Source organism: Molossus molossus, unplaced genomic scaffold (assembly GCF_014108415.1).
Source record: "Molossus molossus isolate mMolMol1 unplaced genomic scaffold, mMolMol1.p scaffold_m16_p_1, whole genome shotgun sequence".
Classification (NCBI taxonomy): Eukaryota; Metazoa; Chordata; class Mammalia; order Chiroptera; family Molossidae; genus Molossus; species Molossus molossus.
Genome location: NW_023425344.1, coordinates 73,282,431 through 73,307,817, shown reverse-complemented (window position 1 = coordinate 73,307,817; position 25,387 = coordinate 73,282,431). Strand labels below are relative to the sequence as shown.

Genomic DNA, 25,387 nt, shown 5'->3' with positions numbered 1-25,387 from the left:
AAAAAAGAACAAAGCTGGAGGCATCACATTTGCTCATTTCAAGCTACATACAAAGCTATGGTAATAAAAACAGTATGGTACTGGCATAAAAACAGACCCATAGATGAATGGAACAGAATAAAGACCCCAGAAATAAACCCATGCATATATTGCCAATTAATTTAGGAAAAAAAAAAACAAAAAACACAAGAATATACAATGGGGAAAGGATAGTCTCTTTAATAAATGGTGCTGGTAAAATTAAGACTGTCACATGCAAAAGAATAAAACTACTATCTTACACCATACACAAAAGTATCAAATGGATTAAAACATTGAACGTTAAGACCGAAACCAGTAAATAACTGGAAGAATTTTCGCAAGCTCCTTGACATAGGTCTTGACAATGATTATTTGACTCTGATACCAAAATCAAAAGCAATAAAGGCACAAATAAGTGGAATTATATCATACTATAAAGCTTATACATAGCAAAGGAAGCAATTAACAAGATAAAAAGGCACTCTACTGAATGGAAAAAGAATTTACAAGTCATACATCTGATCAAGAGCTAATACCCAAAACATATAAAGAACTCATGCAACTCAATAACAAAAAAATAAATAAACAATCCAATGAAAAATATGGGCAGAAGATCTGAATAGATATTTTTCCAAAGAAGTCATAAGTTGGCCTGCAGGTACATAAAAACATGTTCAACATTATTAATTACCAGGGCAATGCAAATCAAAGCCATAATAAGACACTACCTTATACTAATTACAATGAATATTATCAAAAAGACACATAATAAGTATTGGGGACACAGAGAAAAGAAAACCCTTATGCACAGTTGGTAGAAATGTAAATTGGTACCACTATGAAAAACAGTATGGGGGTTCCTCAAAAAATTAAGAATTGTACTACCATATGATCCAGCAATTCCAATTCTGGGTATTTATCTGAAGAAAAAAAACATTAACCCAAAAAGATATATGCACCCCATGTTCACTTAAGCATTATTTACAATAGCCAAGATATGGAGACCTAACTGTCCATCAATGGATGAAATTGTAACCACACACAAAATGGAATATTATTCAGCCATTAAAAATAATGAAATCTTGCCCAGCCAGTGTGGCTTAGTGGTCGAACATTATCCAATGGAATGAGAGGTCCTGGTTCAATTCCTAGTCAGGGCACATGCCCAGGTTGCAGGCTCAATCCCCAATAGGGGGCAAGCAGGAGGCAGCTGATTGATGTTTCTCTCTCACATCGATGTTTCTATCTCTCTCTCCCTTTCACTCTCTCTAAAAAAAAAAAAATCAATAAAACATATTTTTAAAAATAGTAATGAAATCTTGCCACATGCAAAAACATTACTGGACTTTAAGGGTATTACATTAAATGAAATAAGTCAGAGAAAGACAATTACCATATGATCTCTCTTATACATGGAATCTAAAGGGAAAAAAACAAGCTCATAGATACAGAGAACAAACTGGATCTGCTAGAGGAGGGGGTAGGAAGTAGAAGAAATGAGTGAACTATTTTTTGTTAAACCAAATTGTTTAATTTTTTTAAAGAAAGAATCTTTGTGTAAAGTTTCTTCTCCCAGTATTTATTCCACAAACAGCTTTATACCTAGTGTTTGAGCTGTCTGCTAAATGAGAATAAAATATCAGACAGTTATAATTATGATGTCACATAATGAAGTGAAACAGTTTTGATCAAAAACACAATTACTTTGTGAACAGTCACACATTAAGGATTTAAGAACTTATTTCCAAAACACAGGTAGAAGAGGAAAAGAACCTCGAAAACTATATATTATTCAGAGATCTTCCCTCTTGCTTAAGTTTCCCCTTCCTCATCTTACAATGGACATATGCCGGTGTTGCTCAGTGGTTAGAGCATCAGAACAAGGACCAAAGGGTCTGGGTCTGATTTCTGATCAAGGGCACATATATGGGTTGCAGGTTTGATCCCCAGCCCCGGTTAGGGCATGTGTGGGAGGCAATCAATCGATGTGTCTCTCACATCGATGTTTCTCTCTCTCCCCCCCCGCTACCCTTCCACTCTCTGTAAAAATCAATGGGAAAAAAATATCCTCAGGTAAGGATTAAAAAACAAACAATGGATGCATGCATATATTCGTTCATACTATATGTATCCATTAAGCACCAGGTAGGCAATGAGAAATAGGCAATACAGCAGTGAAAAACAACAACAAAAATAAAAGGTTCTGCCTTTGTGAAGTTAGTACAGAAAGTAGACTAAATAATTAGCAAAATTATGGTACTTCAATACAATTCTCATAAATGTACTACCTTTTTAAATGTAAGGTATTATGAGAATAAATAATATGGGTGTCTCATCCAGTCTAGGTGTCAATCAGGTGACACACAAAGTCCAGGTGTTATCCAGGCAGAAATAATTTAAAAAAAAAAAAAAAGATTAGTATGTATGAAGATTCTGAGCTGGGAAAACATCATTACAATAGCAAAATATATAAAAAGTCAACATAATATATAAAAATACAAAAGCATCTATTAACTATATTTCATTTTCATTTTTAGCCATAAGCAAAACTTCTGGGTATACCCGAATTTTCAATTTAGCCATTGAACTTGAGTGAGGAATAAATGTAAAACTAATTATCTCTCTGCTGATACAAACCAAATGAGCCTGCTTTTTAAAGTACACACATTTGGCCCTGGCTGGTTTGGCTCAGCGGTTAGAGCGACGGCCCACGGACTAATGAGTCGCGGGTTTGACTCCAGTCAGGGGCACATACCTCAGTTGCGATTCGTCCCTGGACCTGGTTGGGATTTGCCACTCAATGTGTCCCTTTCACATTGATGGGTTTTTTTTCTCTCTCTCCCTTCCACTCTATCTGAACAAAAAGTGGAAAAATGTCCTAGGGTGAGGATAAAAAATAAATAAATAAAAATAAAGTACACATATTTGGCTTCTCAATGCTTAGCTCTGATCTCAAAGCCCAGGTCACTCTTCCTTTGGATGACTGGCTGAACATGTAGGTTTAGCTAAGCAGTGGCAAAATAACTATTTTAGTTCTCCAAGAAGGAGTCCCGAATAATTTCCTCTTAGGCTATCCAGCAAGTTAAAACTCTCACTGCATGTAGCTACACACTTAGTCTGGCAGCTTTTAAGAGAAAAGTGCTGGTGCTAACAGTGATCCAAAATCTATTATCTGAAACTGGAGGCCAGCACATTAGACACACATTCTTCTATGCTGCAATAACATATATAGTTAACATAAAACAGATTTCCATTTTATTAAATGAAGTTGTTTCATGATCTGTATATGTCTTGGTGATGATATGTAGACCAGAGAAGCCACACTATAAACGAGCTTTAAGCCTGAACTCCAAAATAATTCACTAAGATGTTTTCCCACTTTATCTAAGAGGAACATCAAAGTAAGCACGCACAAAAACAAAATATCTTAAATGATCACAGTAGGTAAATTCATTATCTTTCAAAAATGAATTTTGTATCACACAACTGGTTTTACATAATGCATTGGATATAAGATGTTCCTTTACTTTTTTTTCCCTATATTAGGATACTGGTATTACGTGTCTGTATTATTTTTACTTCTTTAAATAAAAGGCAATCATTACTAGTAGGATAAAAAAATCAATTATCTTCTCAACTTTAAAACACAAAGAGCCCTGGCCAGTTTGGCTCAGCGGTTAGAGCATCGGCCTGCGGTCTGGAGAGACCCGGGTTCGGTTCCCGTTAAGGGCACGTACTTCGGTTGCAGTTTGTCCCCGGCCCTGGTTGGTCGTGCGGGTGGCAGCCACTCGATGTGTCCCTTCATGTCGATGTTTCTCACTCTCTCTCCCTCCCACTCTATCTGTACAAAAAATGGAAAAATATCCTCGGGTGAGGATAAAAAAAAAAAAAAACCACAAAGAGAAAGATTTTATTGACAGTAAATATGCTGTTGTTAAGACATGCCCACAAAATGTTCATCAATATCACTAGGAACCCAATAACATCAAAGAAGTGTTAATTCAATTAAATCCACTGACAGTGCTTTCCTTTGAAAAAAATAATACCTACAGCAAAAAAAATCATACATGAAGTAGTCTTTAAAAAAAAAAAAAACCTACACCATAGTCTTAAGCAAATCTTAAATCCCAATTCACTCATTTAGTGTGAACTTGAAAGTGTCACACCTGCTGGGCATAAATCTTCGAAATCAGAAAAATTCAAATTTAAATGTTTTTTATTTAACCATCAGTGAAAATTTATAGAGGAACTACCATGAGATATAACTTTAGATAAATCCGATTTTTCTGAAACTAACTGGATTTGCAGGCTGTTGTCCATTTATCTCCTATTTTTTAGGATTAAGTCAAATGGAACCTGAAATTGGCAGTGAGTGGTCGGTTGGTTTCCCTTCATTAGGTCAGATGTGCATCTGGCAAGCCATCAGCCCAGACATTTTCTGGGCACCAGTGTGTTGGCCAAAGAAGCCCCAAAATAATTCAACTGCTGCATTAGTGCTGTTCAAGTTGCAAAAATAAAACATTTCCCCAGACTTTACTGGAAAACAGCTTGTACTGATCTTCATAAAAATGTCCTCTTACATATTCATCAATTCAATAAGACTTCCACAAGAATTCTATTACTGGCAATAGAATAGTCATTTCTGTTTTTACCTACAAAGCAAGTAATATATTTACTTAGTAATTTCCATTTAACATTCAAAAGCTTCTGATTTTTTTTAAATATCCCAGATGGTCCGTTATATGGAAATTATGTTTTCACTGCTTGATGGACAAATCTGTAAGCCTAGAGAAGATAGACAAATAATTACAATGCTGAACCTTTATTTTTATTTTTTTATTCCTCACCTGAGGATATTTTTCTATTCATCATCAGACAGAGTAGGAGGGAGGGAGGGAAGGAGGGAGGGGGGAGAGAGAGAGAGAGAGAGAGAGTGCAAGAGCGAGAGCGCGAGAGAGAGAGAGAGAGAGAGAGAGAGAGAGAGAGAAACATCCATGTGATAGAGACACATCAACTGGTTGCCTCCCGCACGACCCGACCAGGGCCAGAGACAAACCACAACCGAGGTACGTGCCCTTGACCAAAATTGAACCCACGACTCATTGGTCTGTGGGCCTTCGCTCTAACTGTTAAGCCAAACAGTTCCGGGCCACAATAGTGAACCTTTAAAAAAAATAACTAAGCTCTGTTTTAACTGTTGCCATGCCATCTAACAGAAGATGTTAAGAAACCATAATTATGGGTTACCATAACTTAATCAAAAATCTAAAGCTAGCCCTGGCCGGTTTGGCTCAGCGGTTAGAGCGTCAGCCTGCGGTCCGGAGAGACCCGGGTTCGGTTCCCGCTAAGGGCACGTACTTCGGTTGCAGTTTGTCCTCGGCCCTGGTTGGTCGTGCGGGTGGCAGCCACTCGATGTGTCCCTTTACGTCGATGTTTCTCTCTCTCTCTCCCTTCCTCTCTCTCCCTCCCACTCTATCTGCACAAAAAAATGGAAAAGCATCCTCGGGTGAGGATAAAAAAAAAAAAAAATCTAAAGCTAAAGTTTAACAAAGTATTTTATTCTGTAATCCTAAATAGTAAAATAAGACCATGCTTATAATGTTGGGTCATTTGAGATTACAAAAATCTGAAACAAAAAATTATTTTAATGTATATGTTGATGTCATCTACATTCTCAAACAAAGTAGGATCTTTGATATGTTAGTAGTTAGGGATATAAACACATCAATTATCTTTGATTATAGCATTAATATAAAAAATATACTTTAAAATATAGACAAGAAAACCGATTTGATCCAGGCATAATTTAACTAGTCAGTGCTGAGGAAAAGCATTTATATATGCCAAGCATAACAGCATGTTCTGGAATTCAAAGACAAATATATCAAATATATTGCATGCTTAGAATAAATTTACACTCTAGGACTGAAATTGATAAAATTCATTGAGGAGGGCCACATTGGTTTCAACTCTAAAAATGTGTGGGAATACTCAAGCATACAGAGCAGAAAAGAACAAAGAAATGTAGCTATAAAAGCATTAAAATATATTAAAAACATGTACCAGAGGGAGAAAAAGTTTCAATGACCTGGAGATAAGAACGTTAATCAAGAAACAATGTGATCTAGTCAAGATCTGTAGTGTAGATCGAGAAGGTAGATTATAATATTCTATCAATGCATGCTTCTAATGGCTTTTCTGCCCTCTCAAATGCTTCCACTGTTGGAGAAAAAGCTTTCTTGAGAAAAATTTGGCAATAATTATTGAAAACCATAAAAATACATAAAATTTGGCCACAGTAATAAGACCTCTAAGTACTTACTCTCACTGAATAAGAGTGCAGGATGTTTATTTTAGATCAGCAGCTTTTATAATAATAAATGGCCATCTTAAAGGTTTGAAGTTTTAAAAAATTATAATACATTCATGAAACTAAATATTATTCAGTGATTAAAATGATTATGGAATTATATCTCTTTCTACGTCAATAAAAATATCTACTTCAGTCCATGGAATATTGGCAAGTAAAAAAGTAGAAGGAGACACATCACATATACAGATGGAAAAAAGAAAATGAAAATGCTCAATCCAGTTATAAGATGAATAGGTTCTGGTGACCTAATATACAGCATGGTGACTTTAGTTAACAGTACTGTATCATATACTTGAAAGTTGCTAAGACAGATCTTAAATGTTCTCGCCATGAAAAAAAATTGTAATTATGTGAGGTGATAGATGTGTTAACTAACCTTACTTACTCTGGTGATCATTTTATAATATACACATGTATACTTTAATATGATTAGCAGACATGTGGTCCTGTCCAAAATATCCACAGACATTTGGTCTATGCCAAAGGGTCTCTGATATTTGTTTGGTTTTGTCCAAATGTCCATAAAGACATTTGGCCCATGCTGACCAATCTACCTAACCCCACATGCCTTTATCAAGGCAAGAAGGATTATTATTGGCAATATAGCTACAACACAATTATTAAACAAATAAAACATGATAGTATTTTTTTTAATTCTTTAAAATATGTTTTTATTAATTTTTTAGAGAGAAACATCGATGTGAGAGAAAAACATTGATTGGCTGCTTCCTGCATGCCCCTTACTAGGGATCAAGCCCAAAACCTGGGCATGTGCCCTGACCGGGAATCAAACTGGGACCTCTCAGTCCACAGAACGATGCTCAATCCACTGAGCCACACTGGCCATGATAGTATTTTTTGTGTATTAACCCTATAAACCAAAAGTATAGATAAATGTTAATGGGATATTTACACCCAGGGACATTGTCTAAGCATGGCACAAGAAACCCTAACTTAATGACATAGAGATGATAAAATGGACATTCATCTTACTGATGCTATGACAAAATAAAACACAATTTTAAAAGTTATGAACTTCAGTTGTCACTAAAAACTTCCAAAGACATAAAGGAATAGCAATATAATATGCAAGTTAGCCAAACACTGAAGATACAGTCCAAAGAGATTATTCAACATTCAATTTGTTCTCAGTCCAAAAAAAAAAAGGAAATCGTCCCAGGACTTAAATATGAACTAGCAACAATAAAAGGTTCTATAAATAATATTTACTCTAAAATATCAGATAAGGATACTCAATGTCAGAGTTAAGAAGGTATGCAAGGATGTGATTTTATCAAATACCTGAATAGCTCAAGAGCTTAGAAGAGGGTTCAGTCTCTTGTCTTAAGAGCAAATTCTATATGACAATTAAATCAATCCTGTTTCCGGCTTTTGCTCTGAATAAGGTGCTGATCACTGCATTTTTTTCCTCAATGAAAAAGTGACCACACCCATAAATCAATATATCAAGGATATATGTTAGTGAACAAAAGCAAAGTTTACGATAGCGTATAAAAAATGTTGCTTTATAGCAGTGATAGGAGAATAAAGAGTTTTTTAGAGATAAAGTTGTATAAAAATCAATGGCACCCAGTCCTTTAATATTATGGTACAAAATTCACATATAGTACAAAAAGAACCAGTCATAGAACTGAAAAAGGTATATTAACAATCCACTCCTACCTTCTTCTGAGTAGAATTCAAATTAATTTACTGAATTACTTATCCCTGCAATATTATTATTTATTAAAATGGTAGTATAAAAGAATCATTTACCTTCTTGAATGATCATTCTTTTTTTTTTTTTTTTTATCCTCACCCAAGGACATTTTTCCATTTTTTGTACAGATAGAGTGGGAGGGAGCGAGAGGAAGGGAGAGAGAGAGAGAGAAACATCGATGTGAAGGGACACATCGAGTGGCTGCCACCCGCACGACCAACCAGGGCCGGGGACAAACTGCAACCGAAGTACGTGCCCTTAGCGGGAACCGAACCCGGGTCTCTGCGGACCGCAGGCTGACGCTCTAACCGCTGAGCCAAACTGGCCAGGGCTTGAATGATCATTCTTGAGTCATCTTTCAATTTTTCACATATGGATTATATGATTAGCAGACTAGTCACATTTCTTTTAAACCTAAACTGGCTTCAGTTGACATTTACCATTTGTATAATTACCAGAAACATTGACATTTTACTATTAGCCTACATAAAATAGGGTTATAATATTAAAATACTATAAAGAGAAATCTTATAAAGATAAACTATAATGTATCCATAATAAATTAATTTTTACCATCTATTCCTTTGGTTCTTCTCACCAATTCTTTATCCACTGTTATATAGAAGGACATGGTCAGGAATTTTAAATACTACAAATAAATAATATATAACAAATGGGATTGTAATTCTAGCTAATATACTTATAAATCTTTAATAAACATATTTTATTGAAGTATAATTGAATAACATTTTATCAGTTACAGAGTTTTAATTTTTAAAAAACTGAATATAAGGGATATTTGTAAATGTCAAAATTTTAAAAGATTTAAAATATAATCTAAATCATTCATATATTACTTTACAGTCAAGTACATAAAAAAATACCATAAACTGAGTTTACAATATTTTAATCATTATTTACAAAGATGTTTGTCATTTTTCAAATTCTTAATGATATTTAATTGAAATTTGCATATGACTCATCATAACACTCATTAATAAGATTATCCACACTATATTTTATTTTTTCTGTTATTAATAGCCACGTAAACATATGTATTGGGAAATGAATAAGCATATATTCATTTAAAAAAACTTCTGGATATAAAGAATAATTACATCGTCATACACTTTGATACATAAATTATGTACATAGCCCTGGCCAGTGTTGATCAGTGGTTAGAGGGTCGATCTTCACACCAAAGGGTCTCAGGTTCAATTCCCAGTCAAGGGCACATACCTGGGCTGCAGGTGTGATCACCCACCCCAGTCAGAGTGTGTGCAGGAAGGAAATGATTGATGTGTCTTTCTCACACTGATGTTTCTCTCTGCCTCTTTCTCTCTCCCTCCTCTTCCCTCCCTTCTTTCTGCTCTCCAAAAAAAAAAATTCAATGGGAAAAATATCCTTGGGTGAGTATTAACAAAAAAAATAAATTAATAGGTAAATACATAAAGTACATCAATGACAAATGTCTATATATACTGACCTGGAAACATATTCATGATATGTATTTAAAAAAAAAAGTTGCAGAAATATATTTGTGTGGGAAGACTGGTGCACTTTCAGAACACAGAAGGGAAGAGTAGAATGCTGAATATATTACATCTGGGAAGAAGGGAGGTTGGAAGAGGATGCGGGAATTTTACCTAATACTTTGTACATTTTTATATTATTTGAATATTTTACAAGTGTCATTAAACTTTAACTTTTAGATTAAAAACTATGTATTTGTTTTAAAAGATGTTATCAGATACTAGTCAATATTTTGGGCATTCTACACCTAACTAGTAGGGATCACATTATAATCAAAACCATAAAAGCAACAAATTTTAACTATTTGATAGCCAAACTCAAGAATAAATTCATAATTTATATGATATTTACCATTCATATACAAGTGTCTATCCAGAGTATGAATACTATATATGTATATGCATTCATAGGAACAGCATGTTATATAATCTAAAATGATCAAACATTCCCAATCATCCTATAAAGTTCTAGAACCAGGGACAGGGTGTCCCAGACTGACCTGTGCCTGTTACAGCTGCTACCATAACTCCTTGTCTCAACTGTCCATTGTATTCCGCCATGACTAAAAAGAGCATACTACCTGAGGTTGAAGGACTGCCAAATCTTCTAGGGCTGTTTGTATTTCATCAACAGGCCAAAACACACCTTTATGACCACTCCAAAAGGGACATCTTCTGAAATGCCTGACTCTCAATGGGAGGTATACAAAGTAATTCTTCCTGCAAAATTGCTTTCCATAAAAGGAGATGAGCTGTTCTCTCTGTTTATTTCACTTCCTTATATTCTTACACCTCCTTAACTCATAGAGAAATAATTGCCCTTAAGGCAAATTCTTTATGGCATTTGGATTAGTAAAAGGCAAGGCATTTTATGACGACTGAAACAGCCCAATAAAGAAAAGGGTAGAGAGGAAGAAATGCAAAACACATGCTCAACCGGGAGGCCTCAGAAATGTCTAATAGCTAAACTGAAATTGGCATTGCTGCGGAACTGACTCAAAAAGTACAAACACTTTAAAATGCGCAGTGTTCTGTTTTAGAGATGTCTAGATTCACGTTCATGGAAAGGTTTGTTTACTTATGTATTTTACTTGGAAGTGTGCCATCTGCCATCTGTGTCAGTAGCTATCCTTTTTAAGAAATGACTGGGCTGCAAGAGGTAAGAACACTACAAACAACTCACAGAAACCACACTGTAAGAACTTATCTAGATCCAAAGTTTTTTTCAATTTACTGTTCAAAAGAAGAATAGCTTTAATCATATGATTCTTGGTGATACATCTGCTCAAGTTACATGACATTATGTTTTTCCTCTCATAACTTCTTCATTTGAGCTGGTCAAGTTCTACACTGGTCAAAGTTCACTGACAAAATCTCTAAGAGGGAGGTACTAACAGCTTTTAGTAAAAGGTTCTGGATGAGATAAAACAAAATGTTTCTTATGCAATCAAAGTTAAGACTACATTCAGCTGCATATACCAAAAAACTCTTCTACAGTAGTGTTAATTTTTAAAAAAAAGTATTTTCTTCACATAAGGAGAAATGCAAAGGTAGGCAGTCCAAGGCAGCTCCAGAATAACATCACTACCCCAGGCTCCTTCTTTCTTTACCCTCAGTTGCCCATATACATAGATTTCTTTTACTTTCTAATTGTCACAAATAGTAGCAAGAAAGTCCAAGCACCATGTCCACTTTCCTGCTAAGGATAAGAAGGAAGTCAGTAGGGAATGGGGGTGGAGGGATGCTCCTGACTCAGGGAAAATAGAGAAATAGAGCTTAGCAAACATCTACTTAGATTGTACTGCACTGAGTCTACAAAGGTAATCTCTTAGCTGGGTACACTGTTACCTCCCCCCTCAAAAAAAGAGGGTACTGGTAGTAACAAAGAAAGAGCATGAAAAGTATTAGATAGTAAGACTGCAGTGTTTGTCACCCAAAACTTTCTTATAAGAAAAGTAATCTCAGCATTGTAGTCTAGAGAGCTTACTCGTGGTCTAAGATTCAATATATCCTACTCACAAAAGATCTTTTTCTCCTAGAGCCTTAACTCTGTAAAGAAGTATAGCATCTTTATCTAGAGGCTAAATATAATATCTTATATAATTTATCAAAAGTTAAAGGATCCTTATCTAATACTATCCTTTATCATTTGATTATGTGTTTCAAAAAAAAATGTAGCCCTTGCCGGTTTGGCTCAGCGGTTAGAGCGTCGGCCTGCAGTACAGAGAGACCCGGGTTCGGTTCCCGCTAAGGGCACGTACCTCGGTTGCAGTTTGTCCCCGGCCCTGGTTGGTCGTGTGGGTGGCAGCCACTCGATGTGTCCCTTCACATCGATGTTTCTCTCTCTCTCTCTTCCTCTCTCTCCCTCCCGCTCTGTCTGAACAAAAAATGCAAAAATGTCCTCGGGTGAGGATTAAAAAAAAAAAAAAAAATGTAAAGACTATTTTAAGGAAAGAAATGCTACCACTAAGCTAGATATTTACAGGCAGTTATCTACAGATCTGTACTGAGTGATTGGTACATAAAAATATAAATAATATAATGGTGACAAAATTTAGATGCACAGGATTCATTTAACAGGTGAATCTAAGGGATCTCACAGAAACACAGTGACACCCCAGCTGTGCATTCCTGACCTTGAAGACCTCTGAGATTTCCTAAATATCCTTAGCCCAGATTCATATTCTTTTGGCCTTTCCCCATATAGATGTCACATGATTTGTTTTTTAAGAGGTAGAAGAACCATTGGAGATTATAATACTCCTTAAGCATAAGATTTATGTGCCAGTTCACTCACTTCAACCACATAATTTCCCAACTGCATCATACAGGGTGGAGCAAAAGTCAGTTTACAGTTGTTCATATGAAAAATAATACTATAATTAATAAATAATAATGCAAGAATAAACTCTGTGTTTTGCATACTCACAGCTGTAAACCTGCTTTTGCCACACCATGTATACTGGCCAGGCAGTATGTGAAACAAATGCTTTTATTTATACAATATTTTTATCACACTTAATGACATAACTCTAGCACAATAATAATATATAATCAAAGGGAGACATATCACAGTTAGAATCCTAGAGTACTAACATGACTAAATGAATAAGCCTAAAAGAAATAACCTTGAAAACTAGCCAAGATAGACAACAGAAGACAAATAAGATTTGGCAAGAATCAAACATACAAAAGTACAGATTTGTACTTTTGTCTGTCCTGCTATCAAGTCATGTATTCACCTGCGCCTCTACTCTCAAAACATGAGCTTCTTTCCCCTTCCACTCCTCTCCTTCACGAAGCACCCTCCCTCTCAATAGCAGAGACACACCTGGTGGGGGTTGAAAACCCCTTGCACTCCGCTGAACTCCCTTTTATCTATCCCTTTTCTCTTCAACAAAGCCACTCATGACAACGTATTGTCCAACAGCTCCACATGGGCATAACCTCCCATGTCCAGATAAGCATTAGGAATGAGTCTTCTCCTGAACATGATATCATACAGTTATAACTGATCTCTCCCCCAAACTCTCATGGCACTCTTCGATCCTCCAATAAAGCATGTGCATGCTCTGCTGAAATTCACTTGTTTATTTAAGCCTGTATCTACCATATCACTGATCTCATCTTTTCAAGGAAATAAAATATATCTTATTCATTTTGTACTCCCAGAGCCTATCAAAATTCACCAACTGAATGAATGTACGTTGAATTTCCCAAAACAGAAAAAGGAGATCCACAGAAACTGAAATGTGATAGAAAATATACAGAAATGCCTTTCACCTAATTTTATTACTTAGATTCCTATGAAAACTTTTTAAAAAGGCAATGAATCCTTATTTCTAAGTACTTATTAAGGATTATGTTACCAAAATGACTAAAATATTAATATGAACTTTCAAGAGAACCTATTTTGTAAATTGTTTTAAATTTCACATTGCTTTTACTTACACATTATTTGACTTCATTCTCAAGAAAGTTTTGTCGCAAATTATCCCAACTTACAATGAGAAAGATTGTTGCTTAGTTATTTGAAATAAATTATCCAAGCTTATACAGTTTATCTAATAAACAGCACTAGGTCCAGAGCATCTGACTTTAAGTCCAAGGCCTTCACTATGGTATAAAACAGATCTCTACATGGTTCTCCTCATCAACTTTGACTAGCTGTGTGTCTATGGGCAAGTCACATGATTTCTTTGGACTTCCCTAAGCTTCCTAGTTTATAAAATAAGAATAATAACTCTATAGAGCAACATTTAAGAGACAACTAAGAATGTATAAGAACTCTGAAAGTTATTTACAGTGTATTTACTTTGATATATCAACAAGAATAATTCTTACACATAAAACTTAAACATATTGACACATAAAGTAAATTAATAAATTCTATTTTCCCCATGTTCATATATTTTTAAACACATTATTTTATTGAAATGCCTTCTCTACAAATTTTTAGAAACTAAAGAAAATCCGTTTTCTTAATTTATAATCTTCAAATTGAACTTTCCCTAAAGTTCAATTTCCCTAAAGGTTAATTTCTATTCAACAGAAAGAGACATGTTTTCAGCCATTACTGAACTCCATTTTCAACAATAAACTGAAGATTTCAATGACAATCCAGAACCAGATTCCTAGAGTTGTTGTTGTTGTTTGTCTTTTTTTTCTTTCCTCTATAAAATTACATGTCACACGTACTGGAATTTGAACCTGAAAGATAAGAAATGCTGAGCTGGCTAGACCATGATCTTAGGTTGGTAACACACCTCACTAGCAGTGTTCTAGTAAAACCATACTGTGCACAGAACGTACCCTGTTTGTGGAGACATGCAAGAAATTTATCTAAGGTTTCAAATTGGTCCCTCTTGGGGTAACTGATTAGATTTCAACACAGGAGGTGAGTATGGGAATAAGGAGAAGAGGCATTAATATTAAAGCAGTGTTTCCTAACATGTGGTATTCAAGATGATTTTAAATGGTACACAAATAGTTTTATCTTGATAAATTCATTTTAACATGTATTTTAAAATATAACCAACACAAATCCATGATATCATTAATGTAAATAATTAGAATGATAATCAAGTATAAATTTTGGTTTTAAAGCAGGACAGTAATCATGTAAATACTAAGCAAAAATCAAATCTAGGTAATGGTAAAAATCATGAACATATAGTAAACAAATGACAAATCTAGAAAACACTTAGGTTGAACTACTGCTGTGTTTCTGTAACAAAGTTTTCCTTCAAGTAAAATGTTTTTTGTAACAAAACTGATCCAGTTTTTTTTAACATAAAATTTTGAGAAATAAAGAACCATGGAAGAGGAAGTTATAGATTAAAATAGATTTAAGAAATGTATAGGCCCTGGCCAGGTAGCTCGTTTGGCTGGAGCATCATCCCATCATGCCAAGGTTGCGGGTTCAATCCCCAGTCAGGGCACATACAGGAGGCAACCAAGTGCATGGACAGGTGGAATAAACCAATCTTTCTCCTTCTCTCTCTCTAATTAATAAAAAAAATTAAAAAAAAAAAACAAAAAAAACTATGAGAGGCTAGTTTTTCAGAATGTTTTCTGATACTGAGTTTAAACACATCTATCCTCATTCACACTCCTTTACAACACAATTTTTTAAAATGCTAAGTAACCATTCAATCACTATACAAACACTTCATAATAATGCACTACATTTAAGAAGCAAATAAAATAAAAGTGATAACATCTATGCCATGGCCAGTTTGGTTCAGTGGTTAGAGTGTCGGCCAGAGGACCGAAGAGTCTCAGGTTTAATTTCTGGTCAAGGGCACATACCTGGGTTGCAGGTTCAATCCCTAATCCTGGTTGGGGTCGTTCAGGAGGTAACCAATTGATGTGTCTCTCTCACATCAATGTTTCTCTCTCTCCCTCTCTCCCTTCCACTCTATCTAAAAATTAATGAAAAAAATATCCTTGGGTGAGGACTAACAACAAAAAAAGTAATGACCTCTCTATTTAGAGATTTTCAGAGTTCCACTATCCTCATTACAAGTCAATAAATTCATCAAGGAAAAGGTAAGGAATTAAGAATTAAGTGATCTACCCTTACTTTCTCTTCACATTCTTTTACCCGTCTACTAAATTGAGACAATGTTCCATACCACAATTACCAGATTAATGATTACAGCAACTGATTTTAAAAGGCCAAGTTCAAATTAGACACTCATTACTCACCACAATCACTTTACCCTCCCACAACTAAAGTAAATGTTAAAAAATGAAAATCATAACAGTCTTTTCTGGACCTGCACATAACAAGCAATAAACAGAGATGCATGTATCAATACTGACATTTGTTAGTTAATATCCAAAGGTCTTAAAATTAACCCAAATCACAACATGACATCCTAAACATTTTCATTTAAAAGAAAAGGAAGGCACCCAGCCGGTGTGACTCAGTGGATTGAGCTTCGTCCCATGGACTGAGAAGTCCTGGTTCATTTCCCGGTCAGGCCACATGTCCAGGTTTTGGGCTCAATCTCCAGTAGGGGAAGTGCAGGAGGCAGCTGATCAATGTTTCTCTCTCACATCAATGTTTCTGTCTGTCTCTCCCTTCCTCGCTCTCTAAAAAAATCAATTAAAAAAAACAAACAAACATATTTTTTAAAAAAAGGAAGGCAATTTGACCCAGCGATCCCACTTCTAGGAATATACCCTAAGAAACCTGAAACACCAATCAGAAAGAATATATGTACCACTATGTTCATAGCAGCACTATTTACAATAGCTAAGATCTGGAAACAACCCAAGTGTCCATCAGTAGATGAGTGGATAAAAAAGCTGTGGTACATGTACACAATGGAGTACTATGCAGCTGTAAGTAAGAAAGATCTCTTATCCTTTGAGATGGCATGGAGGGACCCGGAGAGTATTATGCTAAGCAAAACAAGCCAAGCAGAGAAAGACAAATATCACATGATCTCACTTATTTGTGTAATATAATGAACTAAACAAACTGATGAACAAAGAGACATAGACGTGAGGTACAAACTGACAAGCCTCAGAGGAGGGGGCATTGGGGGGAAGAGATAAACCACAGAACTTATATGCATGTATGCATGACCAATGAACATAGACAACAAAGCTGGGGATGGGGCGGGGGGAAAGGGAAGAGGGTGTCAATGGGGGAAAAATGAGAAACATCTGTAACAAAAACAAATTAATAAATAAAAATAAAGGGAAGGCAAAATGCCTTTGGATAGCCACTATTTAAAAATGGAAGTATACTTTAGTCAATAAATTAAGGAATTGGCAAGGATAATACTTCAAGTAAATTTTGAAATATTACTATATATCACTATCTACTAAATTTAAAGACCCAACATAGACAAGGCAATTGAAAAAGAAAGATAGATTCTCAAAGCATTGGTAATTATTCAAAACACACTGTTTAATTGTCTTTAAAATAATGTATCACCTGGCCAGTGCAGCTCAGTGGACTAAGTATCGTCCATGGACTGAGAGGTCCCAGTTCAATTTCCAGTCAGGGCACATGCCCAGGTTGCCGGCTCGATCCACAGTGGAAAGCATGCAGGAGGCAGCCTGTCTATGTTTCTCTCTCACATCGATGTTTCTATCTCTCCCTCACTTTCTCTCTCTCTAAAAAAAAAAAAAAAAAGAAAGTCCATCAAAACATATTTTAAACCAACACATCAGCCTCACACCAAAATTAATTCCAGATGGATTGCAGAGTTTTAAAATGTTGAAAACCTAGAAAAAGCAGATGACAGGAAAGAATATTTATTAAATATCTCAGGGGAACTGACTTTCTAATCTTTGAGGAAATGTTAAAAAATTAAGAAAAAGATATGAACAAATGAAAATGATAAACTTTGTGTATCCAAAATACATAAGCAATAAAAATGAAGAGACTGACAAAAATGCATGCACAAACATATTATCCATTTAATTCCATTAAATAGAAAAAGTTCCTAAAAACTGAGGCCATATACACCATAATTATTTCCATCTTTTACAAAGGATCTGGGGGAAGAGGAGTTTCTTAGAATAAAACATGAAAGGACTAATAATATCTGTTTCCAGGAGGAAAATATCAACATGTTTTGTATTGTCTGTGCCAGTCATTTATCTATTTGCTCTCAGATCAACACCTTGCCCTTATCTGTCCTCTCTGTATGGTAAGGAACTATATTCCCCAAGCTCCCTTGCTCTGGCTATTAGGGCAGATCCCAGTAGTAAAGGACACAATGGCAGAGGTCTGGAGGGTAGAAAGAGGAGAAAAAGGCTTGGTATTTTCCCCCTTTCTACTTCGTCTGTGGTTTCACACCTAGTGAGTAGGCCGCAGCTGCAAGATCCCAGCTCTGGACAGGTTCCTCTTTATGGTTTTAGCTCTTGTCAATTAGCCCTCTGTCCAGGTGCTGATAACACCACATCTTCCTACTGTTTCTCTTGGTCCTAAGGATGGCAATGGTTTCCTGCTGTTGCTCATCTCTAGACTGCCCTGCCATACCCTGTTTTACTTCTCTATTCTACCAAAATTTGTTCACCGATTCCTTGTATTAAAATGTCCTGTTTAAAACACCTAAAGTGTTTCATTTAGTTCGTAAACTCATTCAGTTCCTAAAATCAAGACCTTAACAGGATGGGATATTTCAATAAAGGAGGTAGGTAATTCAAAGTAACACTTACTGGATTTTACTTTTTTATGAGGAAGGTCCATTAAAACACAGAAAATTATTATGTACAAATTACGTGTGATCCAGAATTACTTAACCCTAATGATCCTTATGTAGATCCTCTGTGGCCCATATTTACCTAAAAAGTCATCGTAATGAGTAAAAGAGGTAGAGTTTAAAAAAATTGTTTAAAAATAAGTTAAACTGAAAGTTAACCATTGTTGATTTAGTGACCCACTATTAAATGAGCTTTATCTCTAGCCTCCTCTAAAACTCGTCCTTTTTTTCTTCTTCCCACTCCTCCTAGTGACATTTTCTCCAAGAGCAAGAAAAACTCAAAAGCTGGTGAAAGGCAGTGGAAAGTTTTATACAGAAGCTTGAAAATCAGACTTCCAACAACCTTTGCCAATATATTTCTGCCAGTATTAAAAAACCAGAATCAAAGCAAAGACAAATACCATAAAATGATGACAATATGAATGAGAATAAATAAATAGGTTATATGTGAAACATATCAAAAGATATGTTAGACTATTTTATCTGTATCTTACCTATCTTAATACAAGATTAAATAATCTAAGAATAATTTAGCTATTCATCATGGCTTACGTTGAAAACAATCCAATATACTTTATATAGCTCCTCATCAAACTCCTTTAAAGGGCCATTTTGGGAAAGAATTAAGAAAAAAAAAAAAGTATACTGAAATAGTGGTGTGGTATGTTTTACAAAATGAAAGACACCAATGTTTCTAGAAATCACTTACACTATAAATTTCAACCAGTGGCCTTACACTCCCAGCCAGACTGAATTTCACTATGACCTGGTATAGCTGTAATTGTACAATACACTAAACATTTTCTACTGGTCACAGCAAGTTTCTTTAACTTCCTATGTGCCTGACTTGATTGTCAAGAGTGGAACATACATAAAAATTAGTAGTCAGAAATCAAACAATATTTTACATGAATACTTAACAAAAAAATGAAACCATGACTATTAGAAAACAGGTTCATTTGATTAATAACTTCTCAGTGACTTGAAGGGGTTCACAGAAGACTATACCAAAATAAAGTTTTACAAATATATGTAACCACAGGCCAAATTTTCTTAAATATTTTTTGTTTCATTACATCTATTCTCTTCTAAGCCATTTTTTAAAAACCTTAAAATTTAAACCTAAAAGTCACAGCTTCTTTTTTCCTCTAAATTTCAACTTAAAAAAAGAAAACCTATAAAAATGGAGAAATCAAAAGGCCACTTCCAAAAAAGGAAGTGTCTCTCAAATAACACAGCCCACTATTAATGCTTTAAGAATGCTTAAACACACAAATCAAGTAAAGTTCAGTAAGGTTACAGAGTGCATCTCCAGGCTAGACTACATGCCAAAATTCACTAACTTGTATTAACTAAATTGCCTTTTATTGGCTCTGGGTTGAGAACCTTTAAAACAATTCCCTAGATTCCAGAATATAGCAGGGCTGGCTCTACTTAGAGCAGCTCTAGTCAAAGGCCACCCAAGATATGCCAAAGGCGATATGGCCAGAAAAGCATGGATAACTGCCAATAGTAACTCTATCCAGGACTCTGAAACCCAAAACTTCCTTTCTACCACACTCTTCTCACCCCACCGCCATCCAACAGACACAAAATAATGTACACAAAATTTTGTACAGATAGGGAACTAACTTACAAAGAAATATACATGGATGCTTGGACTAAAACCTAAAATCATTTGAAACATACCTCTATCCTAAAATATTAGCAACCGCAACTCCATAGTAATAACAAAAAATGGTTTATATTTATACTGCATGCACTCTGTCAAGTATTTCAAGTACTTATAAAATATGAACTCAATCTTCACAGCAATCCTACAATATAAGTATACTATTAATAACTCCATTTTACAGATAAGAAAGCAGAGTCCCAGAGAAGTTTTATAACTTGCTCCACATCACAGAGAAGTGAATGAAGTGTTGGTATTAGGATAGGAACACACGATGGCTAGCTCAGAGAATATACTCCTAAGCACCTTGATATCCTGCCTCTGTATTTGTTACTCCTCTTCTAAACCATCAATATATAAACTGAAAACATTTAAGTATGAAGCCAATAGAGTAGAATAAAATAAAACAAGCCAAAAAAATGGTGATAAAAAATCTTTACATACTGATGATGGAAGAAGATCAAACGAGCATCTTGTTATATGAAGAATGTCAGTGAAATGTCCACAGTAGTTTTCTGGGTAACTGGATTTCAGGTTTGGTAGGGTGTTTTGTTTTGTTTTTAGCTTTTCTTGCTGTCATTATTCCTACACAGTTTCAATTAGAATGTGTGTGTGTGTGTGTGTGTGTGTATATGTGTATATATATATTATAATATTTTTCAAATTAAATACACAAGAAAAGTTCAGTAAGGTTGCAGAGTGCATCTCCAGGCTAGACTACATGCCAAAATTCACTAACTTGTATTAACTAAATTGCCTTTTTGCCTTTTACTGGCCCTGAAATTTATATTGTTATAAATTACTATTTACAAAAGAAAAGAGTGAGGGAACAACTGTTAATTAAAATAGAGCAGTTCATAATTCTACAGACTGTATTTTTAAGGTGGAAAGGAGTGGGAAGAGAGGTTTGTTACCTAAAAAAATGAAGTGAAAATCTTATCCACCCAAGCTAAAACATTCAAAATATCAGAATTACAAAAATATCCAATCAGAAATAATGTTACAGCCCTGGTCGGTTTGGCTCAGCGATTAGAGCGTCGGCCCACGGAACACAGAGGCCCGGGTTTGGTTCCCACTGAGGGCACGTACCTCAGTTGCAGCTTGTCCCAGGCCCCAGTTGGGGTTGTGTGGGTAGCAACCACTCAATGTGTCTCTCACATCGATGTTTCTCTCTCTCCCTCTTCCTCCCTCTCTCCCTCCCACTCTGTCTCAAGATGAATGCAAAAATGTCCTTGGGTGAGGATAAAAAAAAAAAAGAAGTAATGTTACAAAACTATAAAAGAAACAAAGGGCCCGGTCGTTGTGGCTCAGTGGAATGAGCATCGCCCCATGCACTGAAAGGACGCAGTTCAATTCTCATGTCAGACGCATGCCCAGGTTTCAGGCTCATTCCCCAGAAGGGGTGTGCAGGAGGCAGCAAATAAATGTTTCTATCTCACATTGATGTTCCTATCTCTCTAAAAAATAATAAAGACATATTAAAAAAAAACAAAAAAAACAAACAAAGGGAATGACTCCAGTTGGTCACAAGTAAAACACAACACTGGCTTTCTCACATATATGTGTGCTATGTAAGCATGTTGAGCATTGATAAGGTTTTAGTGTGTTCGCCAATAATACTAAATTGTCAAGTACATCCGTACTTTATTCATACTCATCAGATATATAGGCATATTTAGGACATATTTTGTTTTTAGTTCGGGTATCATACAACTTCAAGAACTACCTAATAGCCCTGGCCGGTTTGGCTCAGCGGTTAGAGCGTCGGCCTGCAGACCAGAGAGTCCCGGGTTCGGTTACCGCTGAGGGCACGTACCTCAGTTGCAGTTTGTTCTCACCCCAGTTGGGGTCATGTGGGTGGCAACCAGTTGATGTGTCTCTCTCACGTCGATGTTTCTCTCTCTCTCTCTCTCTCTCTCCCCCTCCCGCTCTATCTGAAGATAAATGCAAAAATGTCCTCGGGTAAGGATGAAAAAAAAAAAGAACTACCTAATAGTATAAAAGATCTGGGAGCAATATATATCCAACATTTGTGCTACGTATGTGTGTTAAAAGAAAAGCCAGGCCCTGGCCAGTGTGGCTCAGCGGTTAGAGCGTTGGCCTGCGGTCCGGAGAGACTCGGGTTCGGTTCCCACTAAGGGCATGTACCTTGGTTGCAGTTTGTCCCCGGCCCTGGTTGGTCGTGCGGGTGGCAGCCACTCGATGTGTCCCTTTCACATCGATGTTTCTCTCTCTCTCTCTCTCCCTCTCACTCTATCTGTACAAAAAATGGAAAAATGTCCTCAGGTGAGGATTAAAAAAAAAAAGAAAAGGCAGAATTGAATTGCCTTAGAGGTACTGAACTGGGAGGTAATTTGCCAGTTCTGCCAAACTTTCCACTGTCTTTAAGGGCTATTCTCTGGTAAAGCTGTTCAATTTAGTTAAAAAATCACAATTCCATAATTACACCAATCCCTGCTGTTAAATTTTAGATTCTACAAGTTCAAGTAAAAGTCAATAATAATTTTCTGTCTGTTCATTCCTATCTAAATGCTATTCAAACTGTTGGCAAGTTCAAGAAAAAAAATCTTTTCTTAAATTTGTATCTGTAATACCTACAAGAAATAGCAAGGTTTATAAAGCTGATCATTTTCTGTTGATCAAAAAAAAAATCCAGCAGTTTAATATGCCATAGTTTTCTCCTATTTTTTAAATCATCTTAACCATTTTTAAAAAATGTTTTTCTTTATTGTTTAGAGAGAGAGGGGAAGGGAGAGGGAGAGAGAGACTTCGATGAGAGAGAACGTCAATCGGCTGCCTCCTTCATGTCCCCCACCACTGGAAATTTGGCCCACAACCCAGGCATGTGCCCTGACCGGGAATCGAACTGGCGACCTCTTGGTGCATGGGTCGACGTCAACCACTGAGCCACACAGGCCAGGCTCATCTTAACCGTTTTTAAGTCTACAGTTCAGTAGTGGTAAATATAGTCACATTGTTGGGCAACAGACCTCCAGAACTTTTCATCTTGCAAAACTGCAACTCTATAACCATTAAATAATTCACCATATCCATCTTCCCTAGTCCCCAAGTACAACCATTCTACTTTTGTCCTATTGATTTTTACTTTTATTTTCCTTCTTAAAGAAAGACAATGACTTTATTAAGGTTAAAAAAATTAACCCCAATGCAAACAAATCATACTCATTTCCAGTGAAGGCTAAATCTGATCACGACACTCGAGTCTGCTACATTTGCAAAATTACCAAAAACCGAACCAGCACAAGACCTTACTTGTACAGCCTCAATCAACCTTCACATTTTGTTAAAGAAACTAAATGCTTCACAAAATCACTGAAAAATAAGTTTTAAAACTGTTATTAACTCTAGAGAGACACATCATCTATATTACATTCAGAGTTTTACCATTAGATTGAATTTAGAAAAGCTCTGTATTAAAATAAATCTGTAATTTACATAGTAATTTCCTTTGATGAGAAAAGTTCTGTTTATAATATTTCTTGCTCCTTCAAGCAAATAAAAAGGGTAGAGTTTCACTGACAAAAAGTATTATACAGTTGATTATGACACTTTTAATTAGGATAACTTATGCAACTGTGCAGTGGTAATAAAACTTAAACCTTAAAAAGAGTGAAGATTTAATGATAATGATAAAATAAAAACACTGAAAAAACTTCCCCTCCCCAAGAAAATATTTAGCTATTTTTATTTAAAAATTGAACAGAAACAGTCCCAGTGACTATAAGAGAAGCCAACATTAGACTATGATTACCAGATCAACCGATAAATCAGCTGACTTCAAAAGGTCATTCCTGCCAGCTTTAAATGAAATGTTTTAATGAACGTCCAATGTACTGAGACCAAACCTTGAAAGTGAATATTATTGAAATGGTGATAGCAATAAAATTAAATAAATTGTCATCACTCCATAAAAGTTATCACTGAACACTAACTACATTTAATCTGACCCCACCTCTCATTATAATCAATTACTCTTCCTACAAAAACCACAGTAATACAAATACCAATTATTTACATGTTAAACCTTAAATACTATTAAAAATTAACATCAGTCCTGAATGAAATAACAATGTAACCACTTTTCAGTCTTCAGAGAAAATGATTACCTTGTAGCCGCAGTACTCTGTACTGTGTTCCAAAAACAAACAAAAAACTCTATGTTGACAAAGATCTTATTTTAATCTCAAGGAAAAACTTTTCTGTCCTATCTACTAATCGTCTGTAAATTTTAATATGACTAATATTGGAAAAGAACTACCCTCAACTCTCTAAAAACATCTCTTACCACTCTCCCCATCAGTCTTCAGCCACTTGAATTTTGCTGTTCCTGGAACATGCCACACAAATGCTCATCTTAGGGATTTCACCATCTGCCCCAAAAGTTCTTCTCCCACTTCATCCAAGTCTCTGCTCAAATGTCGCCTCATCTGTGAAGACTTATTTGCTCTTCAATAAAGTGCTCTTCAACCACTCCCTCTCCCTGTACTCTTGTTTTGCCCCATACTATTTATCACCAGCTATTTTTGTTAACTGTCTCTTCTTCACTCACCTAGAATATAGGTCTGAGAGAGCACAGACTCTGTTTTATTCACACCACTATATCCCCAGTACCTAGCACAGTGCCTGGCATATAAAAGATGTTCAATAAATGTAAGTAAGTAAAGTAATGAATAAACAATGATTTACATTTATTTGTATCACCAAAATTCTCAGTAGTTACATTTTATATTTCATAAAATTTATAGAGCTGATAAGTAGTGTGACCACATACAGATCTGCTAACTTTGTGTACAGGTGGCTACAACTGGGTCAGGCACCCATCCCAGGTCCAGCTGACTATGGCCAGAGAAGCAGTATGGCAAGATAAGGGGCACTGAGACCTACGCACAAAGGCTGTTGATGTTGCAAAAATTCTTGGAAAGAGACAGTATAAATGGTAGATACAGTGCTTGTCTTGTCTCATCTATATTCCGGGTATATATTCTCTCTTATAATCAAATGTATCCTTCAATGAAGAAGAAAACTGTTCTCTAAAGCAACTGTCTCTCGCCAGCAATATAGCTTATCATGTCACTTTAAAAGAGTTAAAAAACACAGTGAATGACAATCACCGTGGAATAATGTCTAACTGGAGGTACTACTGGTACCAACCCTCCTTTCAAATCTTTAGAGTTTATGCCAGACCATGTCAGGTGAAAGAAGAGAATGCCCCATTCATTCAACAAATATGTATTATGTACCTCCTATTTAAAAATAAGCTTCGTGAAATAATTCAAACTACAGAGTCTGAGTATGTTATGCATGCGTCTTTGTGAACAG

At 35.7% G+C, this 25,387-nt stretch overlaps 1 protein-coding gene across 12 annotated transcripts in view; it reads right to left on the bottom strand.

The window, feature by feature from the left end:
* Positions 1-25,387, bottom strand: part of PDLIM5 (PDZ and LIM domain 5) — a 205,750-nt gene that overhangs the window by 160,173 nt on the left and 20,190 nt on the right. Inside the window, exon 1 of one of the 12 annotated variants that reach the window (XM_036263354.1) lies at positions 8,688-8,749. The exons of the other annotated variants lie outside the window; for them this stretch is intronic. Within the exon in view, the coding sequence (XP_036119247.1) occupies positions 8,688-8,690 (3 nt within the window). The 5' untranslated portion in view covers positions 8,691-8,749. Of the gene's footprint in view, positions 1-8,687; positions 8,750-25,387 lie in introns of those variants that run through there. 12 annotated transcript variants of the gene reach the window in all.